Raw genomic sequence first — 27,657 nt, 5'->3', positions numbered from 1 at the left:
ACCAACAAAAACAGATTTCAAGGTGACTCTGTAGAGAGAGCTACATTACATTTTTAGGTGGAGATAATGAAGTATAAAATAGTCCCTGACCTTAAGAATCAGAAAATCCGTTTAAACCACATATCGGGGCAGGGGAGGTGGGGAGGGGAGTCATTAAATAGTGTGGTCCATGATTAAGGAAGCCCTCATGAGATGGCCCTCCCAGGATGTGTAAAATGCACGCACGCAGAGACAAGGAGGGGAGGCACCCAAGATTAGCAGAATTACACTCTGAGCGAGGCACAAAGACGGGAAAGTACCAGGTCTTGTGAACCGAAAAGTATGACCCCAGCTGGAGAGAAGACAAAAATGGAACCTGGACATTTTTGGCATGCAGTCAGGAAAAATGGTCAAAAATCTAAGTGTCCAAACAGAAAGGTTGAAAATCTACTAAAACTACACTTATCGCTGCTCAACTGCTACTCTGTCTAGAAAAATAACTCTGAGTCAAGTGTCAGCAGCATGCCATGCCGAAGGGTCCACCTGGGGAGGGTCTGAAGTCCAGAAAGCCATTCCTGAAGGCTCTGCTTTTTCACAGTAGGGTTGGTAACATAACAGAGTGTTCAAGGCTGCTTGGGAAATTGGGTTCCCAATGATGACAGCCTCAATTTTTAGCACGAGCAATTCTTTTTCTGAGGATTGTGAGTCCCTTCTGAGGGCAAAATAATAAATAAATGTGCAAGTCCAGCCAACACAGGTACAACCTACTAGTTTGCTGAATTAGCCTGCAGACAGATTACCTATAATGGGGTCACGATGTCGTAAGTTAATGGAAAGGGTAGGGGTTTTCAGGGAACTCAGGATAATTACAATAAAGCATACCCTAAAACGGTAGTACTGTGATAAATCTCACTGTATAAAGAATGACTCTAGTATTTTTCATCTTATTTAGAATATACAACTAATGCGTACTTGTTTCCAGGTTTCTTTCCTTCTAATGTATTTAGATGCTGTTCAAGGGTCTCCATAAGACTGCTGGGAGCCTACAATAAGAAAGTAAAAAATAAATGTCTGCATCGCTTTCTTTCAAAATAAATACACTGGAACATCACTGTAACTTTGTATAGTGCAGGTCTGGGCACCCTAATACATATGGGAGATAATTTCATTCCAGGGTCTTTTGGTACTTAAATATTCAAATTCCACAGAATCTCCAACAGGCCCATCATACATGTACTTAACTTCACTGCATAACAAACAGTGTTACAGTGTGGTTTCGGTGTAGAAATGACATTGGATAGACTTTTACTAAGATATTACTTAAATGTAGTAAACTCAATTAAATCAAGTTCACCATATGTTTCCATAAGACCACAGTGAAAAAAGTAAAGGTATTTGTATCCAAGTCAAAAATATAAGTGCCCAAATACAAACTTACAGAAATATGAAAATACAGTAAAATCCCACTTATCCACATTTGACTGAAATATTAGGGAAAATTACTACTTTATTAAAAAAGAGAGGGTAAGTGAGAGTTGTGGGGGAAAAATACAACTTTAATAGTCAACCACAATTAAGATTTTCTTATTATTGAGCTATTTAATTTATATACATAGTAAAGTAACTTTAGCAAATATTAATGTTATATAACAGACTACTGTGTTTTGGCAAATTTAATATATTTCACCTCTTTTATTAAGAAGTACCTGAATGTTTTTATCATCATATTTTAGGCAATATAAAGTGATGGCATTTTGCTGTATATTAGGAGAAGAAATAATAGGTTCATATAAATATTCCATCCCATCTATTCCTCAAGCATTAGAAATTTAATTTCACCTTTCTCGAATAATCTTAACCCAAGTTAGACTTTAACAGCAGCATAGGCATTCAAAGACTGGCATAACATTTATAGATACATTTAATTTTGACAATTATTCTTAAAATTAATATAAAATTAATTCTGAGGGATTTTAAAGTAACTATGCTAACTGCTAAAAAATAGTATAACTGTACATTTTACATTGCACCTATAATGACAAATGAAAATAAAATTCTTATTAAAATTGTTTAGTACATTTAATATTCATTTTCATTTCACTAATTGATTCATATACTGCCTTAACAATAATATTATTATATATATAATTATGTGAGATTATTGTATGTGTAAATTACTAAGTGAGCCACACATAAATTTATAAATATAAATTAGTAAGTGAACAAAAATATTAACTTGATCAAAGTGATGAAGGTAGGGTAGAAAGGGACAGCCCTGTGAACATTATATAAAAAGTTAATTACTGTAGAGTAGAAAAAATGACTTTCAGGAGATATAATAAATTTTGAAAGTTATAAAAATTAGAATTCTTAATATAGGTCAGGTAAAAGCTGACTTAGCAAATTCCAGTAAACTACAACTAGGGGTATACTTCTAAGTTTTAAAAAATGAATTTTTAAGAGATAAAGGAAATTTTGCTCTATAGAAAAAGTGTAAACTACTAAGATGTGCTTGCTTAATAAACAGAATGTGTATTGTAACTTTAAAAGGAAGAAGACAGAAATGGCTTCACAATTTTTAGATGAATTCACACCTGATAACTTCCATTATAATTGTCATAATAGTAATAACTATAATTGTTATAATAATGGAACCTAGGAGGCCCGGGCATATAACTTTAAACTTTTCGGTTTCCATTCTTTTCATTGGGATCACAGTAAGGAAAAATATATCAAGCCACAGAACCTCTCTCCAGTTAGAAGACTTAGGTCCTCTGAATATTAAATGCAATGTAAAAGAAATGTGATTCTGTGCTAAACCTGTTTAAGAAATGCTATTTATAGTTATAAAATAGAGAACAGTATGGGATAACAAAAGAAGTAGTATTTTTTCCTATATAGTTTCTTAATTATGTAAAACAAAGAAAACAAAAACTAGGATGATAGTTTCCAATTTCATTCTTTTTGTAAAGTTTCTTAATAATTTAAGAAAAAAATTAAAAATAAAGTAGTAGTCACTAAAATCACAATAGTTGAGAGAAATGTGACCAAGAACACAGACTACAAAACTGACTTTGCCTTTAAGAGGTGTTATTTTGCAATGCATTGCACATAAAATTAAGTTTGGAGCATTTTAGCTTAGACGTTTAAAAATGCTTCATCATTTATATCTCTTATTAGGACGTGTGAAATCTAACAGAAATAAACTCCTCAAACATTTCTGGAGGGAAAAAAAACGACTTTGATAGTAAAGTTCGTTGAGTGTAGGAATATTGGCCTTCTGAGCTCTATCTACAGCACTGAGCACATCCTGGCATGCAGCAGACAAAAATGAAAACTGTCTCAAATTTCCAAGGGGCAAAACTTTGAGAATGCCTCTGCTGTTGTGAAAGGAACTTTAGTATAATTAGCAGTATCTTTAGTTGCTTATTTTAAATAATGCTGAAGTCAACAGACCAATCAGGTGAAAATACCAACCCAAAGAACAAGAGGCAGCTTGTGAAAGCTAATAAATAACAGTGATATATCATGGTTACCGATTCATCAGTGGTACAGTCTTTAAAAGGAGACTTTTCTTTACCAGTAGTTTTCAGATCAACCAGAATTCCTGACATCAAAACCTAAGATGTTTTTCATAAATGGAGATATATTAAATTCGGAACACATGCACACACACCAAACAGGAAATAATATTTTGAAAATCCTTTTCTTGAAACAAATTCATAGCTGATTGTGAGTACAGGATCAAAAAGGAAGCATCCATCTACAATTCAGATGCTTTAGGTCCTAAAGCATCATTAAAAACAAATGGAAATAAAAAGCAACCAAAAGGTCATTCAAATTTTTTGATTATTAGATCTAAGAAACCATTGGAAAGTGCTGAGGAGGAATATTTCAGTTCTGATATCATATTCACTTCTTATTCAATACAGTACTTTTGAGTGTTTAAAAATGTTTTTCATTGGTATTTATAAATCATTTAAAATGCTGTTATGATGATATTATATGCACAATTTAAAAAGGGCTACAGATGACCACACTGGTATTTACTGTACATTTTCTAACCAGAAAGACATCCATTCAGTCCCTGTGTTCCATCTTGCTGCAAGAGGAATCCTAATCCTTTCTCAGTTAGGAGCAGCCTTTCCCTACTCCCAGTCAATAGGTAGCCCTTCTGGTCCCCATCATCTCCTTAATCCTCTTCCTTGCTGGCTATTTTTGTTCATCGCCACGGCTAGATTCAGTGGCCATGGCAGCCACAGAGAAGCCTGGCAGAGAGTAGAACCCAATCTCAGAGGTCTCAAACAGAGTCCACACTACCTGGCATTTCTGACCCATCTCCAGATTAGTTCTGGTCTAACACTATCCGAAGGACTAACCCTAGGACAGCTCACATTCCAGCTTCTGTCTGACCAGACTGTCACAGTGGGTCTAAAGCCCCAGCTCAATGACAAGCCTCCAATTAGACCTGTGGAAGGGCTCTAAATAAAAATTAGGGGGTGTGTTTAGCTCTGCTGCTCATGAACCCAACAGAAATCACAATTAAGTAACTTATTAAGAAATTTCAGAAGCACACAAAACTTTCAAATTGAGATTTAAATATACACTGGAGAAATGAACTAGAGGATTTTTTTTATAAGGAGGTAATTTCAAAATAAATGTTAATACTGAAGTCTATGTGGCTCTTAAAGTCATAACAAAAGCAGAGGATAGAATGTTACCAGTATCTAATGAATCTCTACCACAGAATCGCTTTCTACTAGACCCAGAGTAAGATTTTATCTTCTTTAAGGATGGGTCTCTGTTCCCCAAATTATAATAACACAGAACATACATCATTACATAAAATATTATGCCTCTGGACTTCTTGAGAGAAGATTATATAAACTGTAAAGAATATAACGGTCTCATTAAAAATTAAAGCCAAGTATGTAAATCTGTCAATGATATGCTATAATTTTCTAATTTTAAAAACAGAAAGGTATTTAAGTATGCTTTTAAACCTTTCTTTATCTCCCTTCAGACTCTGCCCAAACTGAGATAAACGAGGACCTCTTTTCTTCTTAACCTGCCAGCCTCTCTAACATGACTAGTTTTACTCCTGTTCCATGGTGAGAGCAGTCTATACAGTTGAAATAAAGATGATTTACCATTTCTAAAAGCTATTCATTGAGTTAAATACTTAGATATCTACATTTTTTAGGTTAACATGTATTTGGGTTTTTGGGTTATTTTTAAAAACTGCAATGTAAATGTTAATGTTAATAATGTAAATAATTAAATAATTTAAAATGAAAGCACAGTGATTTTCTTTGCTTTTTATTAATAATAATTAATACATCTTTATTAGATTATAATCTAATAAAGAAATTTTAATAGCATTTTATGCACACAATTTTTAGCCATATCCAAGACGATACCAATATCTTATTTAGGTATGCACCTGATCAAAGAACACTATCTTCTCATAGTAGCAAAAATATTTTATACTAATAGTCTGTCTATTAGAAGGTACTTTCCCCCAACTTTTAAATAAAAAAATACAATGCCATCATTTTCTGAATTGTTCTGTGGATTTTATTTATGAAGAATTCTTGGCATTTAATTGGTATTTTAATAATGTAAATGTACAGAGACCATTACTTTGGGTTTCCCTAATTTTTAATAAAAATTTAAGATTAACATTTAAATATAAAAACATTTTAAGGGATAATAAAGATAATAAATTATTAAACACATTTCGATACTACTAAAAATGAGTAATCTTTCATTATGACAATTTTCTTCAATTACAATAACTTTTTTTTATTTGCAAAGACAGAAAGCTCATATATTCATTACTGGTATATATGGTAGCAGTTCTTAACTCTCTCCTATCATCTATTTCTAGTTAAAGAACATGTTTGGAACAGAAATTTACCGTAGCAGAATGACAAGTTGATTAAACAAAAACAGTTCCTGCCAATTATGAGAAAGGTCCTACAGTAATTCTGCACATGTGAATGATCTTGATTCTACATCCAAGGAGCCGTACAATGTACCCTCTTAACAGATAAAAGGATTGATAAGGAAGCTCTACTATTGTTTTTGCTTCCTAGATAGTCCCCAGAAAATCACTCATCTACCACTACTATTTTTTAAAAAAAGGTTCTCTTGTATATAGAAATTCCTCCCCTTCACAGGGGAGACAAGAATCAGTGTATTGAATAGTAGAACTACAACCTCAGTGTTCTCGCTATTCGTGCCCCTCCTCCATCCCTGGGACATGTTGAAAACTAGGAGAAGAAGCAGGAAGAACAGTTCAAATGTTCTGATTACATGCCTATGAATAGTCACATTTCATGGATAAAACACTTATTAAACATTTTTCAAGGCTTCCTTTTGATTCAAGTTTAAGAATGAAAAAATGAGCTCAATAATTAAATACAGTTGCCTTTAAAGAAGAAATGATTTTATAAGAGTAGGAAAGTATTCATATTATCTCCAGAAATATATTTAATAGCTAAAAGAAAAATAGTAAGTTAGAAGGATTTCCAAGAAAGGTGGTTGGCCTACATTCAAAAATGCATTAAATGCTTACAAGCCTCTGCCCTAGGTAAGACCATTTATGGTGAACTATGGATTAATAATTTCATGCATACTAAATTTTTCACTCAGAGAATCACTTACCTGTGTGAGGTCAGGAATGTCACCTTTATCAATGCCAACTTGCTGCGGATTAAAAAAAAGTTACTTAATAGGTTTTTAAAAATTAATTTCTTAGATCACCTATAGAATTAGTTAAAACCACAGCTCAATCTTGGTATAAAATAATTATTATTATATATATCAATCTCACTTTGAATATGTGCTTTTTGTGGAGTTTTCCACTCAATATAAGAGCAATGATTTTGGCAATACAGATATAACAAATGCACAGAATTTTGCTAGAACCCGAAAAAAGAACTTAGGAAACTGAAGTGTAAAAGGTTTCCTCCATGGTTAATGGCAACTAAAATTTTTTAAAAAATGCTTCGACTAAATTTAAATTGTTAATTATGCCCAGTCAGTCCTCTGGACAGGGAATGTTCACTGAATTTTAATAACTTGTTCAGGGTGTAGTTTCCACCCTTCCTCACACAGAGAGAACCACTGTGACATCCAAGATGTATCCTTCCAGAGTTTCTTTATGCATATCCAAGGAAATAGGAAATCCATAAATACATAGTTATTTCCCAGATTGTTATACAATAATAGTGTATTATGTACACTGGGATTATACTTTTCATTTAACAGTACATCTTGGAACTATATCCATATTAATACACAGAATTTCCTCATTTTTAAACAGCTTCCTTGTCTTATAATTTATTTAACAAGTCACCTATTAATGAACACTTAAGTTGCTTGCAATCCCTTGCCATTGCAAGCAATGTTGCACACATCACTTTGCACCTGTGTGGACACATCTGTAGGACACATTTGTAGAAGTGGAATTACTAGATAAAAGCATATGTGAATTTTAAATTTTGGTAGCTTGGGGAGGGAAGAGAAGGGAGGGAGGGAGGGGCAGAAAAAGAAAGTGCTAGCAAGACTGCAAGTACGGGAATATATTAATAAAGGTGAATCAATGAAGAGAGTACACAGGTGTTCACTATACAAGTTTATCAACTCTTTTGTAGGTTTGACAAGTGTTCAAAATAAAAAGCTGGGGAAAAATACAAATCATAACTTCATTCTCTCATTCTATATAAATGATGGAATTGAGGCTTAAAGAAACAAAGCGGGTTAACCCAAGTCTCTGTGTGAGAAACGAAGTGCTTCTTTATGCTGATGGAAATGTGGAAGCCAATACAGGAAGCCTAAGTGTCGGCTCCTGAAAGACAATAAGGCAAACTGGAGAGGCGCAAGTCCACTTGTGTGTCAAATGCTGAGCTAACTTCTTTCCTTTGCCTTTTCTATATCTAAAGCAGCATAGGGAGACGCAACAGGGAAGAGATATGGGGCTATATGTATATGTATAGCTGATTTACTTTGTTATAAAGCAGAAACTAACACACCATTGTAAAGCAATTATACTCCAATAAAGATGTTGAAAAAAATAAAAAATAAAGCAGTGTTTCTCAGCCTTGGCACTAGTGACACTTTGGGATGATAATTCTTTGCTGGGGGCTGTCTTATGTCTGCCCTAAACTCACATTCTTTCAAAGTATGGAAATTATAAATTAAGGCAACTTCATTCTATTTATTTCCATATTTCAATACCTCTTGAGATGATCCATTAAAATAAATATGAATATGAATGAAGTCAGTGTTTGTTAAATTAAAGCATTATGGGTCCCTAATATTGGAATCACCTCCTTGAAAGGTGATGCGATTCTATTAAGTGGGTAACTCTGTTAAAGAAATTCTTCCTTTACTTTGGTATTCTTACTGTCCTGAACTTCTGAACCACAATGAAGTTGGAGGATGGAGCTGAAGTGTGATTGTATTACAGAAATCTCATCACTTTCTGTCTGCAAGTATTCTGGGAGACATAACTCCTATGAGTTGGTATTTACCTTGGAATAGCAAACTAAGAATAACTTAGTTCTATAAAAGGTAAGTGCGTTTAGCAGACATGCCTATTACTTGTAAAATAACCATTTTACAAAGTTTCAGTTGTCTGCTTTAGGAGACTTCAGTATAAGAATTCAAAGCACGGGAAGTTTTCTGTACTTCAAGCAATTCCTCTGTGCAAAATTTGAATATATCCATAGGAATTATTCAATTACTCCACATTTCTTTTAATACAATGGGAAACTTAATGTTAACATTTGCCATATAGCCTATATAGAGAGTTGTATTTTAAAAACAACATTCTTGCAAGTCATCTGCACATTCTTCAGGCAAATGGTATTAACAACAGGGTAGCTTATTGGGTAGGAGTCCATACATATGTACACCACACAAGCACTGCTTGGTAGAAAAGAGAAGCTTCGTATATTTGCTGAAAACTTTCTGTATTTACCAATCATAACCAAACGATTCAACACTGGTATCCAAACAGTTAGTGTTTAAATTATGAACAATGCGATTTAAATGTGAAAGAAAACACTAATGGTTAACCCATTGCGATTAATGTTTATTCTATTAAAAATAATTTTGTAAATTAGTATCCATTCTATAAAAAGTCTTAGTCATGTTTGAATAAAATTAAAATATTTATTATTATGTTGTTTAAAGACAAACTCTCAAAATGACATCTAATTTCTGTATATCTCCTTCTCAGCAGCCTGAAATGGGCCTGTGATAACACAAGGTTATCAAGAGACACAAAGTAAAATTTCACATGTAAGAATAGAAGGAACTGATATATAAGTACCCTTTTTCTCACGGAGACCTTTAGCCCAGCCTTATTATGCTGATTACAGAAATATTTACCCCAAACTGTAACATGTCCAGCTCTTTACTTTTCCGATATACACAACATCAGATGGGAACACTGGGAAGCATGTGCACCAGGAATTAATCCAACAGTGAAATAATCCTCTGCCCTGGGTGTTTAGGTATAACTGATCTTCTCACAGAAAGAAATTAGGCAAATTTTGCTAGATTACATTGATAATTACAGTTGAACCATGGGAAAATCATATCAAATACAAAGAATAAAACTTGTGTAGCAGCAAAAGTTTCAAGCAATTCTATCCTTCTTTAAAGGCCACCAACATCAATAAACCCATGGAAATATACATGAACATGCTTTAATGTATATGTAATTTATTAAGCTAATCTTTACCTTTTGTTTCCCATATTGATTTTTTTTAACAAATTCTGATTATAAACTGTATGGATCTAAGCTCAAGAGATAGTATTTTGCAAGATTATTTTGGTCTTGGAATTTAAATGTGACAATTATCACTCCTGTGAATAAATGAAATTTGAAGAATAATGCTTGGACTAGAGTGCTTTTGAAATTATGTGTATAAAATGCCTGTTCTTGTGCTATGTTCTGAAAATGGCGAAAACATCAAAAACATGGCATGAATGTCCCACGTCCACAGCATTTAATGCTTTGCTGGTGAGCTTCAGAACCCTTCCCACAAAACACTTCAGTCAGCCCTAGCAATCAGTTAGTTGACAAGCAAGACAAGAACCCATTTGTCACCCTGACAAAGGATTGTAATAAAATGTCACAATTTCCACTATGAGTCAATCATTGGATTTCATAAGAGAAGACACCAATTTACAGATAACCTCAGGAACAACAACTTGATGGTTACACAATTACTGTGATTACATATAAAGAGACATCCTTAAGACACAATTTATAAACTTTATAAAATTAATTATACTTTGTTTTCTTTTTTCCTTGTATTGAAATCATTTTGACAAAGTAAGAAAAGTCAGGGTTTATCGTTTACACACTGAGAACAATGGACAGACTTTCCTAAGGGCTTTTTTCTACAGTTCAATACAAAGGAAGCACTTTCTTACAATCAAGGACAGCCATGAGGTGAGATGGAGGGACAAACCACCTTGCAAAGCTGTGAGCTCATCATCCATGAAACTTTTATTTGGACACAGGATGATCTTCTGACTGAAATGCAAGAGTGCAGAGCACAGCTCTGGGTGAGAAGCAGGATGAAATGTCTTCCAAGGCCACTTCCAACCCTAATAACCTGTGACTCTGTGGCAGAATGTCATGCCAGATTATGAACTCTACTGTTTACTCCAGATACATGTGTTAATATTACTTACCTCTGCAACTTTGAGAAATTCAGACACTCGTGTCATCCTAGTTAGAAATCGTTTGTAAATTTCTAGAGCATCTTTACATTGTCCTTTCTTCATTTCAAAAAACTTTTCTAGAAGAGATAGATAAGCATTTCGAAAAGTGTATTATATTCAATCTGCTTCTAAGCTTACATTAATACTATTACTTACAACTTTAATGTTTGAATCAAAACACTTGGCACTAAAACTTATGGGAAATATTAAAAACACCTAAACAAGGGAGGTCTGAGTAGTTTAGGAAAGGTGTTATGTTCTAAGGTGTCTCACATGAAACAATTTAAATAATGAAAATACAGTTAAAGTAGAAGAATATATTAATTGTCACAACAGGTATACTTCATGATACATATATTGTAATATTCTGTTTCAGAAAACAGCATCAAATTCTTGCTGATAACAATCTCAAAAGTTAAAACTGCACCCTACAGCATCCTTTTTTTCTTACTAGTTCACTATAAAGCAATAATCTATATATTATAAAGCAATAATCTATAAACTTCCCTGAATTAAAGAATTCTTTAAATTGTCTACACTCCATATAAGTGATACTTGCTTTTACTGGTCATTAACTATTTCTTTCAAACATTATGTCTTTTTGTTATAAAATAGTGGAGTTTCGTCCTTTCTAGTCTATATTCGTATCCTCTTTCTCAACTTTTAGCTTTCTAGACAGAAAAACAAAGGGTCCTTTTGCTGCTCTCTTCTGCCTCCCAAGACTAGAATTCAGTCATGAATTATAACTGTAGTATGAGAGTGTATTTTCTCCATACATGTTTTGAAGAAAACTAGCACTTTAACAGTGCTTTCCCCAGCCAGTCATTCATCCATTCATTCAGTCAAAAATTATTGACATTGCGGATGGACACACAGTCGGCCAATGTCTACAATAGCTCCCTGGCAACCCCGGATCATAACTGATGGTTCAGTATCTCCATTATTTCATATTTGCACATGGCTAAACATATGCTATTTTTATGCTCTCTCATATTTGAAAGTTCTGGATTTCATTCGGCATGTAATTTTACTACCTCAAAAGTATTTTTAATTTTCTCAAGAAAGGTTTAATAATATATAATTACACAAAGAATTAATTATTGAGGGTAGCTACTCATTACCTTCTGTTGACAGTCTTTTGGTAATTTTACTTTTAACATGGACCTCCCCCGTAGGGTATTCGAGGGAAGCAAAAAGATCAAGAAAACAAACACATAATGTTTTCTAGTTGTTAGGATTTGAGAGGAAAGTGGGTCTTTTAAAAAATGGCCAAATTTAAGGATACTTTCTTGGTCCACGCACCCTGTCTTCTAAGCTAGAGATAGAAATATGGTGTTACAGGGGAACAAATCTTTTCAGTTTAAACCTTTGAAAATTAGGACTTATTCTGGTAAAACACATCTTTCTTTCCTTTTAAACAATCTTCACATAAACAATTTCTTCCAAGTGTCTAAATTACTTTTCTTTAGTATAAGTTTTATTTCTTTGAATCAGATCTTCAGTGATAACACAAAAAGAGAAATCAAACTGAATAATCTCAATCTCCTGTTAGAACCAATGCATCAAAATTTTAAGCAGTGTTTTTTTGTCTCCTCTGGATGCTTTTTAAGTTGTTTGTATCTTTTGCGGTAATTTAGGATTCAGTAACAAAAGACTTTCAATAATGATGGTTTTAGGTTATAATCTCGTAAGTGTTTCTGTAACAGTGGTAATGACACAGCAAAGCAACATGTACTGATCAATGCAAAGCTGTAAAGTTCCCTCACCCGCTTAAGAGACCAGAGGAATTAACACTTTTAACAGAGGGGATGGGTCACCCAGAAATGAGTCTCTTTCTTTCATAATAAAGAAAAACATATGTTGATTTTCAGTATCTGAAATGATCAAATATTGACATTTGTAACGTGAATCTTTATAAAGTGTTGATAAATTCCTTTGTCATATTAGTACTGACTTTTGCAGAATAACTGTCCGAGGAAAAGAACCAGATGAAAAGGTATCTCATCCTTGTGAAGCAAACTGAGACCTTGCATGTAGGCTATTACTAACGACCACTAGTCAGTAAGGGAAGCATCTTCTTATTCATGCGTCAGAGTTTCATTACAGTGACAAAATGTTTGCTAAGATTTGCACCACTGTTGATTCCAACATTAGATGTAGAGATCTGGTCATGAAGTCCTTGACTAAGACTCACCCATGATATATTTATAAAGTTAATTCCTAGCGCTTAGTTAGTAAACAAACAAAAAACAGACCTGTCTCAAAACACTTGGGACACTGTGTATACTTCTCTTCTAGAGTGTCACTTTCACAAGAGCAAGCTGACAATGCTGAATGAAGGCCACTCAACGCCACAGTGTCGTGAGGCCAGAATGTACAACTACCACGTTTGAAAGGTTAGGTCTCTAATATGAAAAGGTACAACTCTTCTCCTTTTCTGCTCCTAATCTTAGGCAAGAGACTCTCTTTTTCAAATTAAATGAAATAAAAAATATACATTGAATGTTTATTATTTTAATATAAGGAGAAAATGCATGCTTAATACACTCCATCTGTAAAGTCAACATAAAGTAAAGCAGAGCAGCATTTAAAGAGTGTTCAAGACAATAACAGAGGAGAGTCACATGACTTGACATCTTTAATTGCTAAATCAACGGTAAAGGCATTAAGTCCAATGTTCATGAAGCAGAAGTGGGGATGAAGCGGGGGTACACTGGGGAGAAAGGATGAGAATGAATCAACAGAACTTCATTTCTGACTGGCACAGAGTTTAGTCAGTGGGCAACTCAAAGAGAACTGAGGTTTCAGGTTTAAAAGACTAATTATATATAAACAGAAACAAGGAGATTAGGAAGGGCAAATTCAAGAGTTCAGTTTCAGAGGTTGCCGAGTTTGAGGTAAGAATGCAATATTTAAATTTAAGTGTCGACAAATAAGTAGACGTGCAAAACTGAAGCTCAGGAGGAAGGGAAGGACTGAAAGGATAGATGTGAGACTCCTCATAATGGAAATAATAAGTTTCCCAGTGAAGAATACACAGAGAAAGCAAAACAGCAGATGGCTGGACATGAACTTTAGCAAAAGCTCACCTTTATGAGTTGTAAAGAAGATTAAGATCAGCCAGCAAAAGCGAACGGAAAAGTCTACCTTACTTGGCTTGCCACCAAACTCCCTCACCTGAAATAAAGGTGATGTGGTTTTGAACTGCACACCACAGGCAGGAATCTTTCCCCAGGAAAGGCAAAACCTCCCAGAGCACTGTATTCGATGGTTGGTGACTGGCTCACCCAACTCCATTCTATCTTTTTTCTAGACTCATGAGAAGCCAGGGATCTGGATGCACATTTAGTTCTGCACATTAGACAGACCTGTGGGCGATCTGGAAGGAGAAACTGAGGCAGCAGCAGCAGGCTTCCTGTACCTGAACAGCTGTTTCTCATGGCAAGTGATAAGATCCCTGGAGGGTGAGCTATCTTTCACAGCATTTCACTGTCACCCTCCAGCTTTCCTGGGCTTTAGGGAATAACTGTCACAGTCACAGACACTCGATCTGACTCCCTACTCCCTGGATTATAGCTTCAAGTGTCCATTCTCCAGCTCCCTAGTGTTGTAAGGCAGCCGAGGTGATTTCAGCATACTTTCAAGTAGTGGTCTCATAAGCAGTAACGTCCCTAGAGCACAGAACTGGTTCCTCCAGGAGCATCTCAGGAGGCCGAGACCAGAACCAGGTCCTGTAGGCTTCCCATAATTAAATGAGGACCTAACCCCTTGTTTTGAATCCCTTTCTATTTAGAATACGTAGAGTGGTTTCTGTTTCTTGCATAGACACAGTATTTGGTGGCTGAAGAGGCTGCAGAAATCAGACCCTCAAAAATGTCCAAGGGAGGAATCTGGGATTAGATATGTAACCTGAATGAATCTGAAGGCAGTGATGACCACCTGCAACTAGTGGAGAATGGGATTCTCGGGTTCTGTGTTGCACAGGAGCAAAATAATGACTTAAATTATGACCCGTGGTTTTCTGAAATAAGCACCTAGAATGAAGCTTATCAGGACAAGCAGCTGCTGGGATAGACCGTGATGAGAACAAGGCAGATGGAACTGTGGGGTGGACGGCTGCTCCCGACCCCACTGGAGAGCTTAAAAAGGAAAATGACAACACAGGATGTAAAATGACTGGCTCAAGGCTCCGGTCAGACTGTGGTACTCCAGGCTGCCCTAAAATAATCTTATCCTTACAGACACAGGGCTGTGATCGCTAAAGTCACAGAGTCTAATCTTGTGAGTTGCTGAATTATAATGTACGTGGGCAAGTTAAATTTCCAGCTTCAACATGGTCTCCTTTGTGAAAGTTAGGACTCTTATTGAAAAAGAAAACTGGAAAGGAAAGTACTTGGGTAGATTCAAACCAACATGAGCTACCCTTGTTGGAAAAAGCTTTTCTTTCTCAGTCTGAAGAGGCTGGTCCTGCGTTGCCTGGAGATCCTGTAATCAACCCACCTTTCACGAGGGAATAAAAATTCTCCTCGTGCTCCGTCCCTCTACTTCTTACTCCCTTCCCCTTGCCAACTGCTTCAACACCTAGAATGAGATTTAGAACCCAGCAATCCAGCATGTCCTCGGGAGACATGTACAAAGCCTGACTCAAGAGGAAAAAAACATACATGCTAAAAGAAGTGCAAGACTGTGCAAATTCATGTTGGCAGTCGGGATGCCAGATAAAATACAAGACACTGAGTTAAATTTAAATTGTAAAAAATAATTTTTAGCATAAGTAGCTCCCAGATATTCCATCGGACTTACTAATACTAAAAAAGTTACTCCTGTTGATCTGAATACAAATTGAACGAGATGTCCTGTATTTTTTTCCTCCTGAATCGGGCAATCCTAATTGATAAAAATCTAGAGAATTCAAATAAATTCTAAAGGTTCTGAGCAGTAAACAAGGACCATTACGTTCGTTTTTGTGATGTCACTGATAATTCATCAATTTGGGTGAACATGCCAAGAAGCACCGATTCAAAATGCTGGCCTGTAGCCAGGACATGGAAGCAACCTAACTGTCCATTGACTGATGAATGGATACAGATGTGGCAAATATATACAATGGAATATTACTCAGCCATAAAAAGAAACAAAATTGAGTTATTTGTAGTGAGGTGGATGGACACAGAGTCTGTCATACAGAGTGAAGTAAGTCAGAAAGAGAAAAACAAATACTGTACGCTAACACATACATATGGAATCTAAAAAAAAAAAAGGTTCAGATAAACCTAGAGGCAGGACAGGAATAAAGACGCAGATGTAGAGAATGGACGTGAGGACACAGGGAGTGGGAAGGGTAAGCTGGGACGAAGTGAGAGAGTGGCATGGACATATATACACTATCAAATGTAAAACAGATAGCTAGTGGGAAGCAGCTGCAAAGCACAGGGAGATCAGCTTGGTACTTTGTGTCCACCTAGGGGGGTGGGATAGGGAGGGTGGGAGGGAGACGCAAGAGGGAGGAGATATGAAGATATATGTATATGTATAGCTGATTCACTTTGTTATAAAGCAGAAACTAACACACCATTGTAAAGCAATTATACTCCAATAAAGATGTTAAAAAAAAAAATGCTGGCCTGAACATCCGGAAGTGGCTCTAACACAGTGGTTCCCGAACTGTAGTCCCCCAGACCCAGCACCATCCAGGCCGTCACTAGATACGCAAATTCTCAGGCCCTACCCCAGACCTACTGAATTAGAAACTCTGGGTTAGTATCCAGCAACCTCAATTTTAATAAGCCCTCCAGATATTCTTGAGTAGGAGCCTTGAAACACAGCTAAAAGCATCTATTCCTACTCTTCTGCAAAGGGACATTTACCAGAGTGACTACACACATGGGAAAGGGACATACACAGAATTTTCAGGGACACAGACTCTAAGCCGATGCTAGTCTCTGGGGATCCAAAATGTCACTATATTTTCTACCAATCTGAGTGGAGGCTTTCTGGGGATTAGGAGATTAAAAAAAATTAGATCCAGTGGATGCATGAAACTATCAGTGGTTATTTCCCCAGTTTCATGAATACATAGATGAAATACTTTGAAATACACAGAAATACTCTAAACATAGCAGGATCCCCACATCAGTTTCTTGATCTCTACAAAGATACAGGGTAGCAATTCCATCATATTCCCAGTTAACTTGCATATCTGGTTTGTGCAAAAGATGAGTGAATCTTAGAGATGAACTGTAGGTTACTGGAAACTTAATCAGGTGATGATTCTTACTTGCAGAGATCCAGATATGTCCTCCTTTCCAGCATAAAATCAGCATAGTTGCTGACATGTGATAAGCTTCTATCAAACTAGCAAGTTCTTTTCTATCTACCCCAGTAGACACAGCCCATCAGAAGTAGTTTTCTTTCATCTGGCAGGTATGCCGGTACATGGTCACTGTCTTATTTCAAGTATATTAACCTCTCTGGTTGTCATAATGCCACTGGATATCATTTGATGACATCAGGTTGACTGTAGCTGATGGGAAAGAATTTCAGGTATGCTAGGTGCCTAATAAGTCACAGGCAGGTCAAAGGGAAGGAGAGAGAATCTATGAAAGCCCAGGGAACTGCTACATCAATGAAGTTTCTGCGGGTCCAAAGGTCCCCTCCATCTGAAAGACACAATGCTTCACCTTGCACTCCCTGTAACGAAAATGCAGGGGAAAGTTTTGCTGAGCTTTTTTTGGTTTCGGAGGTAACACAGACAACATGCGTATGTGCTGCTCTAAACGGAGTATCGGTGTATGGTGTCAGATGGAAGCAGGGCCCAGATCAAGGAAGACACTGCAACTGCTCCAACCTGGGGCCACTCAAGCCTTTGTTCCTGCAGAGCTAAAGGCACTGCAAGTATCTACAGCAGATCCAAATGCTGCAGGACGACTCTGGCACATGCCAATAGGAAAATACAATAGAAGCCTCTAGCGCTTTGGAGCAGGGTCATTTCTTTTTCAGACAGTAACTGATCTCCTTTGGAAAAATTGCTCTAGGCTTGCTTCTAGAGACTGAAGTTCTCACCAGAGAATACCAGGTGATCATAAGACCTCAAGCGATATCTTATACACCAAACCATAAAGCTAGACAAGTGCAAGAATATACTCCATCATCAAATGGAGGTGGTAATATAAGCGATCAGCCTCGAGCAGTGCCTGAATACCCATGTAGGTTGTATGAACAGGTGGCTCATACTCCCAAGTGCACCTACATCTTCTGGACGGCTACTTCTCCCTCCAATCATGCCTATAGGCTTTGGGTAGATCCCTATGGCCAGCTGACAGAGGGAAAAAAATAATTCAAGCTCGGTTTAGAGATGTTTTCTCAGACTGACACTAGGTGGAAGTGGTTTGCTGAATCATTATATCCCAGAAAGGGGTGACCCTGTCCATAGAAAGAAATCTTTTACTGTAGGCCAAACGTCAAGCAGTGCATCTATCTGATTTTCACTTTATGGCGAAGGAAAGATGGTGAGACGTATGGAACTACATCAAAATAGGAGCACCTCCCGGGGAGGCATCAGAGGTAGTTGTCAGCACAGTGGAACAGTTATGTATCGTTACGGGACTTATTCCAAGAGGCAAAGCCTAGAACCTGCTCCTTCGGTCATTCCAACATTTTGTAAGCATCAAAATCCCTGTATGAAATCTCTTTCTGCTGAAAATACCTAGAATGCTTTCCATTCCCTGCACTTAATCTCGACATAAGAACACACACAGAAATGTGACCTGAATGAGCCATGTGTTTAGATTTTTATGAAGTCTGCAGCATCCAAGTCTTTGCATTCTGATACAGTCTCTCTTCATAGACACCATTCAGTAGTTCCACCTACCAAGTAAATTAATAACTCCATCGTTGTAGCAAGCAAAAAGTTTGATAAGGTCCTTGAAAAGAAGCATAAATGCAGCATTTATGACACCATTTGTTAGTTCATTTGGATGTACCTAGAAACAGACGAAAATTTCATAAGTTAACTGAAGATCATCAAACGACAATTCTTCTCAGAGCATGTTAAAAAGTCTCAAATGATTACTAAGAAATTCATTCATATTCACCAAATGCTGTATAACTCTTTGAGTAACACTACCAATATCAAAAACTGGATTGTCTATTTTTTTGCTTCAATTTAAGTCAATGAAGTTAGTCCTATCAATTATAAGATATATATATATACATTCTATTTGATTAATGATCCACAGATAAATCAAATCCAACTTTTGAACACCTGGACTCTTGTTGCTTTTACTATGCCATATTACATTCTTCTCCTTCCCCTGTGTAATGATATCTGTGGAAGGGTTCAGGCTCCAGGGGCCTGCAGTGACTCAGAGAGGAAGCCTAGCATAGGAAAAACATACCTTAGTCGGCTACCCTTAAAATAATTCTGGAGACTCATGGTATTCACGCACCCACCAAATACTCTAATCATTAGCACAAAGAAGAATAATTTCTCTCCATTTCCCAATCCTTGCTCACAACTCCTCATGCTCTGCTCTTTTTCCTTTTCTGACTTCTTTTCTCCTTTAAGTAAGACAGTACCAACATTAAGGGTAAGGAAAGCAAACAAAAATGAATAATAAGAAAAAAAGTTAAGAGAAGCAATTCCATATATACCTAGTGACGTCCTTACTGTAAAATCTGTCAAAAAACAGTAAGATGGTTTGCTGCTTTAAATGAAATTTCACAGGAGTTGGGTGTTGTGACTAGGATAGACGAAACCATAATCTTAACAGAGATTTTAGTTACTCATAGTTGAGGAAAATCTTTGTTTTAGGCAACCACCAAAACAGAGGAAAGCTAACAACGTGAGTTAAGAATCTTCCTACATGACAGAACATTTTATTTTCACAAATCAGATATGTTTCATTAATTAAAATTTTTAGTTTGAAATAACTGCAAATCCACATGAAACTGTAAAAAAAAATATAGAGATTCCCATGTACTACTTACCAGTTTCTCCCAGAGGTAACATCTTGCAAAATTATAGTACAGTATCACAACCAGGATACTGATATCAATACAATCCACCCATCTTACTCAGATTTCCCGTTTTACCTGTCGTGTGTATGTTTAGTTCTATATAATCTTATCGCATGTGTGAGTTAGTGTATCCACCATCACAGTCAAGATACAGGTTTGCTTTTAAGAGACAAGCCCCGTTGGTATTGGCAGGAAGAAGGACCGTGACAAAACAAAAATAATTCTCTTCCACGGATGATGCCATTTAAACAGACTGTATAAAATAAAATAAAATAAAATAAAATAAAAATAGTTGCTAATAGCAGGCTGGGCTATTTAGCCGCCTGAACGTACGTTTCGCAGCTACTTTATTCTGTCACACACAACAGGAGGCCACCATCCTGCTCTGAACATGGGGATCCAAGAACGCACCACTCGTAGTTTTTCCATGACTGAAGTAATAAACACCTGTAAACTTCTCTGACAGTCTGGACAACCAAAATCCTCTATTCCTCACTGACAGCCTAAACTAAGTGTTCATCTAATTCAACTATATGAGGGAGACCTAAATCTGTTTCCTGAGGAAATTCTTTATCTGTAGCCCACCTTCAAATAAAAGGCAGCATGACTGCGTAAGAAGCATTTTCTGGTGAGATACGTACGTCAAATTCCAGCAGCGCGTCAATCTGTCCCTGTAGTATGGGCATACTCTTCAGTAGTTTCTCAGGAGCCATTGTCCTCATGACACCATCAGCCCTACAATTTAAAAAAAACCAAAAAGGTAAAACTTACTTGTATGTGGAAAATTTGAGAGCACGTGCATTGTTCCAAACTGTTTTCCTCCTATTTCCTTGTTAATCTCCTGGGATGATTCTGAGATGTGAAGAGGCTTTGGTTGGGTCCCTTCTCTGTACTCCTTCTTACCCACTTGCATTCCTTAACCACACAGGCCATGCTTTCTATGAACTGCCCTCAGGAAGAAAGCAATGTGGTCTGGATAAAAGAGGCCAGCTGAATTTAAGAATGGATTTTTCTAAATCTGTAACAGAAATACTAGTATTAAAAATCTAGGTTTCCTAAACCCCAGTTTGTTTGTTTTTGAGAGAGAGAGAGAGAGAAAACATGTCTTGGAAGTCTTCAAAACCTGTAGGACTGGGAGCAGAATTTATACTATTAACCATCAAATGAAGAAAAAGGCATTCTGATATGCAGTTTGGTCAAAAAGAGCTGAGTCTAACCAGCTGTAGAGAACGTGACTGGAGGTTAGCACTGAAGGGTGCATCGTAGGGGGCACTGAAGCCTGCACCCACCCACAGGCCTCTTAGGGAGCTCCTGTATCCAGAGATGGTCAAGGAGCAGCAGGAATGAAACAGCTGAGGAAAATGCCCAGGTGACGTGACCGCGCTGATAATGGCAGCTTTCGGTCTCTCCCACCTCAACGGTAGGGAAAGCAACCCCAAGTGCCCTTATGTGCCCACTCAGCGGTGCAGAAGTTTCTAAGAAGGCTGTGGACATATTGTGGAGAGGTCACAGTCCAGCTTGGAACATCAGCCACGGCTGCCCAGGGCCACGTAAGAAGTCAGAGGGAGGCACAGGAACTAGAATCATCTCTAATGAGATGGGGATGAAGTCAAACCTTCATTTTATAAAATGTTCACCCACAAGAAACTAGTTTATTTTGAATAGGCAAGTTTATATTTTTCACTACCATGATAAAAAAAAGTAGTTCAAAGCTTAGTTTAGGTCAGCTATCAGAAAACAGAGTTATATCTCTTTGTGTGAATTCTTGAGACTAAAATATTAAACTTTGTACAATATGTTGCCATTATTTCAAAGTAGGAGTGGATACAAGATTTGCACAGATTTATAGCTGAACACTTTTGATTAAATTCAAACATCTACTTAGAGGGAAATAAATAGCAATTATGAATTAAACATGCAAGCAGTCTGTATCAATGAGATTTTCCTAATCAATGGTTAGTATTAATAATTAGTTCAAATATGGTATGTTTTCATGTGTTTGTGTGTGTGCATGTATAATAGTAGGACAGTATTATCTGTCCTCCAGATTTGTGACAGATCTCCACACATACATACAGTTCAGTTTCACCTCAATCAAAACACATTGAACTATTGTCGGCTACAGCCATGTTCTTTTAAATGAAACTTGTTTAAATTCTCTCCATTTAAAATTATTTGAAGGTATATAACTGTTCAAGAATTTTGAGTTGATTTTAACAAAATAAAATGTTGTACCATGTCAACTCTGAGCAGCAAATCAGATTTTCTGCATGAAAATATAAATAAGTAACATTGCAACCACAAGGCTAACTTGCATAATATTATTGAGTTTTTTTTTTAGGTTATTATAAACTGGGCCTTCATGATCAAAACTAGTTGGCAATTAACTTAGTTAAGATAAATCAAGTATGTCTCAAAGACTTCTGCTCAAATAAATATGAGAAAGAAAAAACATACCCTTTCTTCACTCTGGCAAAATCAAATGCCATCTGTCTGTAAGAGAAAGCCTTTTCATTCAAATATCTACTATAGCGCCTTATGAAGGTAGACATATCATAACCTGGGGGGAGGGGCAGAGGAGATAAAACTAATTAATAAAATACCTTCAACTGTGTTTTGCTAGTTCCAATTTTTTTTTAAACTCCTCAAATGTAAATAATTCTAAGATGAGGTCAATAAGTGTACCAGACAGGCCTCATTTAAAATCGTACTTCAGGTAAAAATACTTTTGGCATGAGACATTCCAAGACTATTCAATTTAGATATGCTACCATCTTTGTACAGAATGTCTTTTCTGATTTTTCCTTGCATTTTTGTTCACTGTTTCAGATTTAATACATGCAGCTATCTGAGAACTATCCACTTGCTTGGTGTGCTTGCCTTATACGTAATAGACAACCAGTAAATATGCTGAATGAACAAATGACTGCAGTACAAATTCTATTAATTTACAAAAAAACATTTAAAACTGGATTATTTTTAATTGGGAAAGTACTTTTTCATTTCATTGCCTCTTACACCTTCATTAACAAACAATTGTGGATCTAACATACCCACTGTTACTTTTTAAGGTAAACACTGAAAAAGACAAGAAATAGAATTAATGTATAATTCATATGCTGAGTTGCATAACAATTAAATATTTTAAAGCTAATATAAAGTAACTATATAGTTACGTTTACATTTTTTTCCTTGTATATCCAATGGAGCTATCAGTTAACACTGACTTTTAATTAATAACCTCACTTCAAAAATCAAAAAATTCTGCATCAAAAACATTAGCAAGAAAATTATAAAACATAATATTCTCACCATGGGATCCACTTTTGTCCAAAAAATTGCTGAGATTGAATAGTGTATTTCTAGAGGCCAAATACTGAATAAATCTCTGAAAAACAAAAGTCAGAACTAAACATCAATATTCTGAAATCACTACTTTAAACAAGTTCTGATACTAAAGGGAATTTTCTAAAAATATAAATTCTCATTGTGATATTTTTTACTCAGTATAAAGTTTCCTAGTCTGCGGGCTTTCTCTGAGGGGGAATAAAAACTGATCATACTCACTGAAATAGAATTAAATTGTGTGATCTTTCATTTCTGTATATAACAGAAACACTGCAATTTAATAGGATTCGGAAGGTATCCCATATAAAATGGCTAATTTTTAGTTTAGTCAATATTTTCCAAAATTAAACATTTTTATGAAAGCAATTTTCACACAGAGGCACAAAGAATTACTTCCCAATGGGAAAATAATTTTGTTGTACCTTTCTCCTAATATTTTTGTCCATTAATACGTTTACATGGTATATACAGATTTAACACTTTGATATCTCTAACAAAATGTCTAACAACATATTTCTAAAAAACAGCTAAACAGTAGATTAAAATTGTACTCCAGATGACTTTGAACCATATACTTCCTCTTATTTTTCTCCTAATTAGTGAAAGCTTAAGAAACTTAAGTCATCACCAAGCTCCCTCCCCTGCCAAAAAAAGAGAAGTTAGGTTTACATGGTTTACCTCATTTCCATGCACCATGAGATGATGCGTAGTGACTAAAGCTTTAAATACAACCACCCAGCTACTGTTTGTTGCTCGCTCAAAGAGCGTGTCCGCCATCTGAGGAATATTAACATTGGTCTCATTGGTAGCCTGGATCAAATCTATGAAAATAGAAGATTTCAGTCAATGACACTAATGATTGAATAAAAAAATTTCATTTCAGATTTTAAACATTTAAACCTGTTGAGTTTATGAGTCCAAAATTGCATTGACAACAGCTAAAAAGATTTTCAAAAATTAAATGTCAGAGACATTGGTTCAAGATGGTGGAGTAGAAGGATGTGCTCTCACTCCCTCTTGCGAGAGCATGGGAATCAAAACTAACTGCTGAACAATCATCGACAGGAAGACACTGGAACTCACCAAAAAAGATACCCCACATCCAAAGACAAAGGACAAGCCACAATGAGACGGCAGGAGGGGCGCAATCACAATAAAATCAAATCCCATAACTGCTGGGTGGGTGACTCACAAACTGGAAAACACTTATACCACAGAAGTCCACCTACTGGAGCGAATGTTCTGACCCCACGTCGGGCTTCCCAACCTGGGGTCTGGCAATGGGAGTACAAATTCCTAGAGAATCAGACTTTGAAGGCTAGCGGGATTGGATTGCAGGACTTCAACAGGACTGGGGGAAACAGAGACTCCACTCTTGGAGGGCACACACAAAGTAGTGTACACACTGAGACCCAGGGGAAGGAGCAGTGACCCCATAGAAGACTGAACCAGACCTACCTGCTAGTGTTGGAGGGTCTCCTGCAGAGGCAGGATGGGGTGGGTGGGTGGCTGTGGCTCACCGTGAGGACAAGGACACTGGCAGCAGAAGTTCTGGGAAGTACTCCTTGGCGTGAGCCCTCCCAGAGTCTGCCATTAGCCCCACCAAAGAGCCCGGCTAGGCTCCAGTGTTGGGTTGCCTCAGACCAAACAACCAACAGGGAGGGAACCCAGCCCCACCCATCAGCAGTCAGTGGATTAAAGTTTTACTGAGCTCTGCCCACCAGAGCAACACCCAACTCTACCCACCACCAGTCCCTCCCATCAGGAAATGTGCACAAGCCTCTTAGATAGCCTCAACCACCAGAGGGCAGACAGCAGAAGCAAGAAGAATTACAATCCTGTAACCTGTGGAACAAAAACCACATTCACAGAAAGACAGACAAGATGAAAAGGCAGAGGGCTATGTGCCAGATGAAGGAACAAGAAAAAATCCCCCAAAACAACTAAATGAAGTGGAGATAGGCAACCTTCCAGAAAAAGAATTCAGAATAATGATAGTGAAGATGATCCAGGACCTCGGAAAAAGAATGGAGGCAAAGATCGAGAAGATGTAAGAAATATTTAACAAAGACCTAGAAAAATTTAAAAATACACAAACAGAGATGAACAATACAATGACTGAAATGAAAAATATACTAGAAGGAATCAATAGCGTAATAACTGAGGCAGAAGAATGGATAAGTGACCTGGAAAACAGAATGGTGGAATTCACTGCTGCAGAAGAGAATAAAGAAACAAGAATGAAAAGAAATGAAGACAGCCTAAGAGACCTCTGGGACAACATTAAACGAAACAACATTCGCATTAGAGGGGTCCCAGAAGGAGAAGAGAGAGAGAAAGGACCAGAGAAAATATTTGAAGAGATTATGGTCGAAAACTTCCTTAACATGGGAAAGGAAATAGCCACCCAAGTCCAGGAAGTGCATAAAGTCCCATACAGCAAAATCCCAAGGAGAAACATGCTGAGACACATAGTAATCAAATTGGCAAAAATTAAAGACAAAGGAAAATTACCGAAAGCAGCAAGGGAAAAACGACAAATAACATACAAGGGAACTCCCATAAGGTTAACAACTGATTTCTCAGCAGAAACTCTACAAGCCAGAAGGGAGTGGCATGATATATTTAAAGTGATGAAAGGGAAGAACCTACAATCAAGAATACTCTACCCAGCAAGGATCTCATTCAGATTCGATGCAGAAATCAAAAGCTTTACAGACAAGAAAAAGCTAAGAGAATTCAGCACCACCAAACAAGCTCTACAACAAATGCTAAAGGAACTTCTCTAAGTGGGAAACACAAGAGAAGAAAAGGACCTACAAAAACAAACCCAAAACAATTAAGAAAATGCTAATAGGAACATACATATCGATAATAACCTTGAATGTAAATGGATTAAATGCCCCAACCAAAAGACACAGACTGGCTAAATGGATAGAAAAACAAGACCCATATATATGTTATCTACAAGAGACCCACTTCAGACCTAGGGACACATACAGACTGAAAGTGAGGGGATGGAAAAAGATATTCCATGCAAATGGAAATCAAAAGAAAGCTGGAGTAGCAATACTCATATCAGATAAAATAGACTTTAAAATAAAGAATGTTACAAGACACAAGGAAGGACACTACATAATGATCAAGGGATCAATCCAGGAAGAAGATATAACAATTATAAATATATATGCACCCAATATAGGAGCACCTCCATACATAAGGCAACTGCTAACAGCTATAAAAGAGGAAATCAACTGTAACACAATAATAGTGGGGGACTTTAACACCTCACTTACACCATTGGACAGATCATCCAAACAGAAAATTAATAAGGAAACACAAGCTTTAAATGACACAATAGACCAGATAGATTTAATTGATATTTATAGGACATTCCATCTAAAAACAGCAGATTACACTTTCTTCTCAAGTGCACATGGAACATTCTCCAGGATGGATCACATCTTGGGTCCCAAATCAATCCTCAGTAAATTTAAGAAAATTGAAATCATATCAAGCATCTTTTCTGACCACAACACTATGAGACTAGAAATCAATTACAGGGAAAAAAATGTAAAAAACACAAACACATGGAGGCTAAACAATACGTTACTAAATAACCAAGAGATCACTGAAGAAATCAAAGAGGAAATGAAAAAATACCTAGAGACAAATGACAATGAAAACACGATGATCCAAAACCTATGGGATGCAGCAAAAGCAGTTCTAAGAGGGAAGTTTATAGCAATACAAGCCTTCCTCAAGAAACAAGAAAAATCTCAAATAAACAATTTAACCTTACACCTAAAGGAACTAGAGAAAGAAGAACAAACAAAACCCAAAGTTAGCAGAAGGAAAGAAATCATAAAGATCAGAGCAGAAATAAATGAAATAGAAACAAAGAAAACAATAGCAAAGATCAATAAAACTAAAAGCTGGTTCTTTGAGAAGATAAAATTGATAAGCCATTAGCCAGACTCACCAAGAAAAAGAGGGAGAGGACTGAAATCAATAAAATTAGAAATGAAAAAGGAGAAGTTACAACAGACAACACAGAAATACAAAGCATCCTAAGAGACTACTACAATCAACTCTATGCCAATAAAATGGACAACCTGGAAGAAATGGACATATTCTTAGAAAGGTATAACCTTCCAAGACTGAACCAGGAAGAAATAGAAAATATGAACAGACCAATCACAAGTAATGAAATTGAAACTGTGACTAAAAATCTTCCAACAAACAAAAGTCCAGGACCAGATGGCTTCACCAGTGAATTCTATCAAATATTTAGAGAAGAGCTAACACCAATCCTTCTTAAACTCTTCTAAAAAATTGCAGAGGAAGGAACACTCCCAAACTCATTCTATGAGGCCACCAACATCCTGATACCAAAACCAGACAAAGATACTACAAAAAAAGAAAATTAGAGACCAATATCACTCATGAATATAGACGCAAAAATCCTCAGCAAAATACTAGCAAACAGAATCCAACAACACATTAAAAGGATCATACACCACATTCAAGAGGGATTTATCCCAGGGATGCAAGGATTCTTCA

At 36.5% G+C, this 27,657-nt stretch overlaps 1 protein-coding gene across 5 annotated transcripts in view; it reads right to left on the bottom strand.

Annotated features, from left to right (window-relative positions):
* The window catches only part of SNAP91 (synaptosome associated protein 91), a 157,165-nt gene that overhangs the window by 81,212 nt on the left and 48,296 nt on the right, over positions 1-27,657 (bottom strand). For 4 of the 5 annotated variants that reach the window (XM_057527741.1, XM_057527739.1, XM_057527740.1 and 1 more), the window contains exons 3-11: positions 23,773-23,915; positions 23,059-23,134; positions 22,204-22,306; positions 20,388-20,481; positions 18,599-18,710; positions 10,699-10,805; positions 6,649-6,690; positions 3,516-3,599; positions 952-1,022 (exon numbers count right to left, since the gene is read on the bottom strand). In XM_057527741.1, the coding sequence (XP_057383724.1) occupies positions 952-1,022; positions 3,516-3,599; positions 6,649-6,690; positions 10,699-10,805; positions 18,599-18,710; positions 20,388-20,481; positions 22,204-22,306; positions 23,059-23,134; positions 23,773-23,915 (832 nt within the window). The remainder of the gene's footprint in view (positions 1-951; positions 1,023-3,515; positions 3,600-6,648; positions 6,691-10,698; positions 10,806-18,598; positions 18,711-20,387; positions 20,482-22,203; positions 22,307-23,058; positions 23,135-23,772; positions 23,916-27,657) is intronic. The other variant, XM_057527743.1, reaches the window with a different exon arrangement.

Source organism: Balaenoptera acutorostrata, chromosome 14 (assembly GCF_949987535.1).
Source record: "Balaenoptera acutorostrata chromosome 14, mBalAcu1.1, whole genome shotgun sequence".
Classification (NCBI taxonomy): domain Eukaryota; kingdom Metazoa; phylum Chordata; class Mammalia; order Artiodactyla; family Balaenopteridae; genus Balaenoptera; species Balaenoptera acutorostrata.
The sequence above is the reverse complement of the archived record's forward strand: the minus strand, read 5'-3'. Positions and strand labels throughout refer to the sequence as shown.